At 39.6% G+C, this 8,110-nt stretch overlaps 1 protein-coding gene across 1 annotated transcript in view; it reads left to right on the top strand.

The window, feature by feature from the left end:
• The window catches only part of LOC128688303 (cuticle protein AMP5), a 2,503-nt gene extending 210 nt beyond the window's left edge, over nucleotides 1-2,293 (top strand). Inside the window, exons 1-3 of the mRNA XM_053776066.2 lie at nucleotides 1-24; nucleotides 845-1,053; nucleotides 1,581-2,293. The exon at nucleotides 1-24 is cut by the window's left edge and continues 210 nt beyond it. Coding sequence (XP_053632041.2) covers nucleotides 1-24; nucleotides 845-1,053; nucleotides 1,581-1,770 — 423 coding nt within the window. The 3' untranslated portion in view covers nucleotides 1,771-2,293. The remainder of the gene's footprint in view (nucleotides 25-844; nucleotides 1,054-1,580) is intronic.
• The last annotated feature ends 5,817 nt before the right edge of the window (nucleotides 2,294-8,110 follow it).

Genomic DNA, 8,110 nt, shown 5'->3' with positions numbered 1-8,110 from the left:
CTCACCGTAGCCACCATGAAGCTCGTAAGTAACACAGCAGACTAACACAGCAGAATAATATAGCAGAGTGACATAGATGTGCAGCACAGCTGTGTAAGACAGCATAGCAGCATAGCATAGCTAACAGTTTAACACAGCAGAGAATCACAAGGAAGGTCCTTAGGTTTGACTCTGTGCTTATAATGAGGCAAACAAGTTAGGTTATTACAGCAATGAATGCTGGGTAGGGAGGGATGAGGCAACCACGAGCTATGAAATGGTTGGCTTGTACGTGTACTGTGTACGAAAAAATCAAAGAATGTGTGTGTATGTGTGTGTGCTCATTATACACATTAATTTGCTTACTCTTCTATGCACATGCGTGTTTTTTTTTTATGTGCAGAACCACAATACAATAAGCGGTTCGCTTGAAGCTGAAAAATCACATAAATAAAAACAAAATTTCTATCATGGCAGATTAGACTAGCCATTTGGGTGGCAAAATCTAAATCTAATCTAATCATGGTATCTGCAATTTTTAATAAAATATTTCTACATACATATAGTAATTCAGTAAAATGTAAAGTTAAGCAAAAGAGATCTGAGGTATTATATTTAAAACGCGAGGCAAAATAACACAGTAATAAAACGAATAGTCACACAGAGGACGTTTCGGTCGGTCGGTCATGGATCATTATAAACAATAGTCCATGAGGGACCCAAACGTGGCACAAGTTTTCTAAGTGTGTTTTTTTTCTTGTGTGTGTAAGCATAAAGAAAGCAAATATCATCAGACTCCTTGAAAGTGAGAATGGTCATCAGCCAGAGGAACAGTAAACATTTTTATGGCTCTCTTGTTCTTCAGATCGTCTTCGCCTGCCTGGCCGCTGTCGCCATCGCCGCTCCTCAGGGCACCAAGCCAGACTACAAGATCATAGGCATCGTTAGCGACGTTCGCGAAGACACTGGAGACGGTAACTTCAGATACGACTTCGAGACCGAGAACGGCATCCGCCAGAATGTCAAAGGATACCCAGGAGCTTCAGGAGCTGTCAATATGGAAGGAGCCTTCAGGTGAGACGCAAGTCTGTAGTATGATGACCAGTGTGTTTCAGGTCAGAGCCTTCAGGTGAGACGCAAGTCTGTAGCATGATGACCAGTGTGTTTCAGGTCAGAGCCTTCAGGTGAGACGCAAGTCTGTAGCATGATGACCAGTGTGTTTCAGGTCAGAGCCTTCAGGTAAGACGCAAGTCTGTAGCATGATGACCTGTGAGTTTCAGGCTAGAGCCTTCAGGTGAGACCCGAATCTGTAAGGTCAGGTCTGGTGGCTTGTTTGGTAGCGCTTTCTCCTCCGTATGTTTACCTTTAGTTTCTTCATTCTTTTATGTTCGTGTTCCGTTGATCTCATCAGCTTTTCACATGTTATAGTAATGATTCTCCTTATCACTTTATGTAAAACAATAAATTTGACCAGAATCGCATTAAATAGTTAATTAAAAAAATAGTGGAAGACAAAAATATAATTTCCCAATGAAATTTCCGAAGGAGGTGTGTTGGGCAAGCCAAGAAATTAATAATGCTATTGTTTTTTAATTTTTCAGCTTCCCTCTTGACGATGGCAGACAAGCTGCCTTCACCTTCACCGCCGACGAGAACGGCTACCAGCCCGAATCCGACCTCATTCCTCAGCCTCCACCTCTCCCTGAACACGTAGTCGAGCTTCTGAAAATCGTCGATCAGCTGAAGGCTCAGGGAGCCAAATGGGACGACCAAGGAGAGAGAATAGACTAAGCATCAGATGATGTGATGGCCACTCTAACCAGATCACAACCCATACGCGACTACCACTGAGCCTCTCCATGGACGATCTGTGTGCAGGCTGACACTCGCCTCAGGGGGACGTCACCCTTCAAACTTATCGAGGACTTGTAAATGAACCCCAAATTTTGCCCGAGTTCAAACACACACACACATACATACCCACACACCTTATTATAGATTCACCCCAACCTGTGGCTGTAGACGTGATATAACCCTCAATAGAGCATCTCAGCCCTCTATACCACAACACTCCTCTCTTCCCAGCATCTCTTATCTGAGCCATCTCTCATCAGAGTTGACGTCTCACTAGGCCCAGCGACATATGGCAACCTAGCCACACGGACACTCCGACCTACACATAAGGACACCCCAAGGACACTTCTCGTATGTAAATAGTTAAGGACTACAGCTTCGGGGCATCAACCAGCATTTAAGATCACTGGACACAATCCAATGCTTGTGATCCTTTTGTAATAAACTCCCTGCAGCCAGATTTTTCTCTCATTCTCATCCTACCACGCAATAGCATTATTATGATTATTATTAGTACTACTATAATTCCTGCTACTACTACTGCTACAACTACTACTACTACTGTCAATAATAGTAATAATAATAATAATAATAATAATAATAATAATAATAATAATAATAATAATAATAATAATAATAATAATAATAATATTTTATTACTTCCAAGTGCTTTCGTGATTTCTCACATTATCATATATATATATGTATATATATATATATATATATATATATATATAACAGTAACAGGAGCTGTTACTCGACCCCTGTAACCATAAATGAGTATACATACACATACACACACACATATGTATATATATATATATATATATATATATATATATATATATATATATATATATATATATATATATATATATATATATATATATATATATATATATATATATATATATATATATACATATATATATATATATATATATATATATATATATATATATATATATATATATATATATATATATATATATATATATATATATATATATACATATGTGTGTGTGTGTATGTGTATGTATACTCATTTATGGTTACAGGGGTCGAGTAACAGCTCCTGACCCCGCCTCATCGCTGGTTGCTACTAGGTCCACTCTCTCCCTGCTCCATGAGCTTTATCGTACCTCTTCTTAAAGCTATGTATGGATCCTGTCTCCATTTCATCACTCGCCAGACTGTTCCACTTTCTGACAATTCCTAACATCCCTATGATTTATGTGAGTTTTTAACTTCCAGCTGTGACCCCTTGTTGCTGTGTCCCATCTGTGAAACATTCTGTCTCTATCCACTTTTCCAATTCCTCTCAGTATTTTATATATCGTTATCACGTCCCACTCTCCGTCCTGTCCTCCAGTGTTGTCAGGTTGAGTACCCTTAACCTCCCCTCGTAGATTATAACCCTCAGCTCCAAAATTAGTCTTGTTGCAAGCCTTTGCACTCTCTCTAATTTCTTGACGTGCTTGACCAGGTATGGGTTCCATACTGGTGCTGCATACTCCAATATGGGCCTGACGTACACGATGTGCAGTGTTGTGAATGACTCTTTACTTAGATATTGAAAAGGTATTCTTAGGTTTGCCAGGCGCCTATATGCTGCAGCAGTAATGTGGTTGTTGTGCGCCTCAGATGTGCTTGGTATGATGCTTGTGTGTGTGTTTGTGTGTGTGTGTGTGTGTGTGTGTGTGTGTGTGTGTGTGTGTGTGTGTGTGTGTGTGCAGAACACTCGCAAACAGGCATTCTTAACAATACAGAACAAGCCACATGAATGTAGAAATTTTTAGCTCAAGATCTTTCACGCTCTCGTGCATCCTCAGGAGCTATGTACAGTTGCAAGATTAGCAACAGACAGGAGGGAAAAAATTCTCTCAAAGGTAAGGCGGAAGCGTAAAGAATCGGGCCATGTCACAGTGGAGTGTACTTTTCTCACTCCACATTTTAAGTCGTAGCTTAACCAAAAGAAAAATGGTCAAATCTCAATAAAAACAAAAACAAGAATAACACAGAATAAGTGGGCAAGGTAGCTTACCTAGATTCTTGATGCAAATTGATTATTCTGCAAAGACCGCAGTAGACTTGATTACCATGGAAAAGATTTTACGATTGCGAACTACATTCTGGGCTAAGTAATACAATCACACTACAGTATAATTTCTGAAGTAATGGAACCACACTCGACCTTAAAGCCTTCTTCTTGCATCCATCTAACTCTAACACGAGTACTGTTTCTGGTGATCAGCGAAGGCAGTTGGTTGTATAACATCAGTATACATGTTACACCCATCCTGTGAGCGGTACTCAAAAAGATTACAGAGGAACGTAATGGGTCTAGGGACTGAGGTCACAATGTGATGTCGTCTAAGCTGGTTGTCATTACAATGGGACCCAGTCCCATTGTGTGCCTCTGTTATGGTAACTCAGCTGACGAAAAATTGAGCCGTCAGCAGACATTGCACTTACAGTAAATAAATAAATTAGGTATGATTTGATTAGGCAGAGAGTGTGCCTGACCCCGTGATGCAGCAGACTGTTGTTGTTGCTGCTCTCAAGTTGTTTTAATATTAAGCTAACATTTAGCATGGCTGTGCTAGATGTTAGTTGAAGAAGTACATAGGCATACAACACACACGCACACACACACACACACACACACACACACACACACTTGAGTGGATGGGTTGAAAACTCACCTTGATAACAAGTTACTAAGACTATGTTTCTTAGGGGGTCTCCTTGAAAGTACTCGCTCTTCTCAAGGTGTTTGTCTAGTCAACTCTGAGGCGACCGCAAGATTAGTGTCATTACCTACTTGTAATTACCTGTTTGAGGTTGCGGGGGAGGAGGTGAGCTCTACCTGCCGAGCCAGCTTCTTAAACTTCAACCTTCTGCTGTAACTAAGCCCCGTTATTTCTAGTTTTGATCCCCTGTACGAAGTCAACTTTCACTACTTCATCTTTTCATTTAATTTCACCCATATTTTTTTCATTTTATTTCACTCATATATTTTAGCCTTTCATTTAAGAAATATTTTCTTCTATCCCTGTGGTTCATATTGTTGTGTATTTCCCAGCCATCTCTCGGTGTTCTTGTCAGTGTTTATTCTGAGCACCACATTTTATTTACGACTCACCTGCCATGGGTTCTAACCCCACCCGTACCGTGGTCTGTATATCGTGATTATATCTCATAACGTTCTTCACTCTTCCAGTGACATTTCGCCTAGTTCCTCCATTCCTGCTTCATACATTTAACTCTACCACAAGTTTTGATGAATATCATTACATATTTTTTTTTTTGGGGGGGAGGGGGTGAGTGAGGGGCTTCATGCTGTGAGAGGGTCACACATATGAGGTAAAGAATGTTCTGAAGGACTTGTTATGCCTCTCAAGTGCCGCTCTCTTGTTTGCTGGCTTGTCTGTTATTGCTCATGTTATTGTGTATGTGACCTGAGCAATACTTATCCCGGTGTCTTCTCCAGTGAATGTTGGTGTAAAAGTGAAAATTCCCTAAATTGTGAACTTTCGTCGATTTCTTCTTCTTCTTCTTCTTCTTCTTCTACTTCTTCTTCTTCTTCTTCTTCTTCTTCTTCTTCTTCTTCTTCTTCTTCTTCTTCTTCTTCTTCTTCTTCTTCTTCTTCTTCTTTTTCCTCTTCTTCTTCTTCTTCTTCTTCTTCTTCTTCTTCTTCTTCTTCTTCTTCTTCTTCTTCTTCTTCTTCTTCTTCTTCTTCTACTTCTTCTTCTTCTTCTTCTTCTTCTTCTTCTTCTTCTTCTTCTTCCTCTTCTTCTTCTTCTTCTTCTTCTTCTTCTTCTTCTTCTTCTTCTTCTTCTTCTACTTCTTCTTCTTCTTCTTCTTCTTCTTCTTCTTCTTCTTCTTCTTCTTCCTCTTCTTCTTCTTCTTCTTCTTCTTCTTCTTCTTCTTCTTCTTCTTCTACTTCTTCTTCTTCTTCTTCTTCTTCTTCTTCTTCTTCTTCTTCTTCTTCTTCTTCTTCTTCTTCTTCTTCTTCTTCTTCTTCTTCTTCTTCTTCTTCTTCTTCTTCTTCTTCTTCTTCTTCTTCTTCTTCTTCTTCTTCTTCTTCTTCTTCTCCTCCTCCTCCTCCTCCTCCTCCTCCCTGCTTCCTAATCTCACATTTCCTCTAATTCAACTCTACTATTTATTTAACCATTTATTTAACTCATTTTTTCCTCATATATTTTTATTCTCATTTTGGCATTTTCCACCAACAAGATGACTAGCTACACAACTCTGATGATCCTCGTGGATGTTCCCTGGTTACCTCTCCTGATACTTCATCCATTATAGTGTTTCTTTGTTTTGCATTATTTAGGTATTCCCTAGTGTATGTTAATACCCTTTCTTTTTTTTTAACCCCCTGGCTTGTTCTTTCTTATTCTTCCCCAAGTTGCTTTCAATGTGACGCCACATTAAAAGTTTTTTTTTAACAATGTAGGAATATGCAGTCCACTCGTCCTTCTCTATTTCTATCTGATCTCAGATCACCGTATGTTTCAATGGGGTTGGTAGGCACGATTATTCATTTCTGGATCCATGCTGGCGTCCCGGGAAGATTTCAGTACTTACAGTATGTTTAACGAATCTTTTCCTTGTGATTGTTTCTTTCACACTACACCCACTGCTGTCACTGGTCTGTGAGTCTGAGCCTTCTTCTTATCACCTTTCTTGAATGCTAATATCAGTCGTCTGATCATTAATACTTCGCTATGATCCGTGTGAGTGATGTGCAGAGTAGTTCAGTTTCCCTCTTAACAAGCGAGGTGATATTTCATCAGGTCGAGACGGCTTTGATGTGACGAAGTTCCAGCAGGAATCGTCTCACTCCGTCATTAGTCATTTCAATATGTGATAGCTTTATTTGGTTTATCTTCATTTCTATATCTGGTGTTGATCTTTGCTTATCTGTAAAGACAGACTGGAGACCTCTTTTAAGCTCTTTGTATACCTCTATGTCATTCTCTATGAGTTTCTCTTCTTTTTTCTCGGTGTTGTCACTGTAACTTTTCATATCATTTTCCTTCTTAAGTAGCATTTGCTACGTTCATTTTAAATTATTTTTAGGATCTTTTATCACAGTGATACAACAATTTCTGCACCTTCTTCCAGCTTTCCTCTGAGAATGTGTTTTCATCCATACTTTTTCCATGCTCGTGTTTTCCAGGAGTTTCTTCCATGCATTGACGCTGGAACCAGGGAATTCCCCAGTGTCTTCTATTTTCCTAAGGTTGGTAATGACACTTGAATGTCTATTTTTTTGATCTTCTGGTTGAAAAAAAAAGAATGTCGTCATTTCTTAGACGGACTGTTCTCATAATTCACTTCCTTACTATACTTTTAAGAGAAAATGCCTCGCGTTTTGGTTATCACTTATCCCAATCTTTAATATTTCCGATGCTTCACTTTCTTCCATCTGCTTTAGTTTCACTTCCACTAAGAAGCTGAAAGTTAGTGGAGAGTTATTCTTATTGTGTCTTCTTTGTCAGACCTAAGTGTTGCACATGTGTCTTACTTATCAACTTGTCGGTACTGTGTACCATCAGAGTCACATTGTCCGACTCGCTGGAGGTCAGCACAAGGTGTAGTCTCGCTGACTTTGTTTTTATTTGTCGGTTCTTTAATGTGTTGTGAGTACTCATCTATTTGTATTAACCTATCTTTGACTGCAGGGTCGAGTCCTAGCTTCTGATCTCACTTTTTAACTTGCCGCTTGATGGATTCGCTTCTTCCTTTCCTGGTATGCCCTGCTTTATATACCTATTCTTGAAACCATGTGTGGGCGCTGCCCCTATGGCTACTTCGTCCAGGTCATTCCATTTCCCGACCACCCTGGGGTGGAAGAAACAGTTCCTGACATCCCTGTGGCTCGTCTAATACTTTAACTTCGATTTGAGTCCTATATCCTCTTTTTTTCATCTAATATCGTCAGGATCAGTTCCTTCAGTTTGCATTCATAGTTCATTTGGTTTTAGCTCTGATATTTTTTTGACATGTTTTATTAGGTGAGGGTTCCATGATGGTGCTGCATACTCCATGAAGTCGTGCAAATGGCCGTGTAAATGGTGAAATTCCTGAAAGTTAAACGAGCACTTGCTGCAGACGTTATTCGCTTCATGTATATCGTAAGCAATATGTTCGACACTATGCTCACTCCTAGGTCCTTCTCCTTGTGCAAGATTTGCAGCATACGTTTGGTGGGGTTGAATTCCAGTAGCCACTTCTCTGATCAATCCCGCAGTTTATCCAGGTCTGT

Source organism: Cherax quadricarinatus, chromosome 19 (assembly GCF_038502225.1).
Source record: "Cherax quadricarinatus isolate ZL_2023a chromosome 19, ASM3850222v1, whole genome shotgun sequence".
NCBI lineage: Eukaryota > Metazoa > Arthropoda > Malacostraca > Decapoda > Parastacidae > Cherax > Cherax quadricarinatus.
The sequence above is the reverse complement of the archived record's forward strand: the minus strand, read 5'-3'. Positions and strand labels throughout refer to the sequence as shown.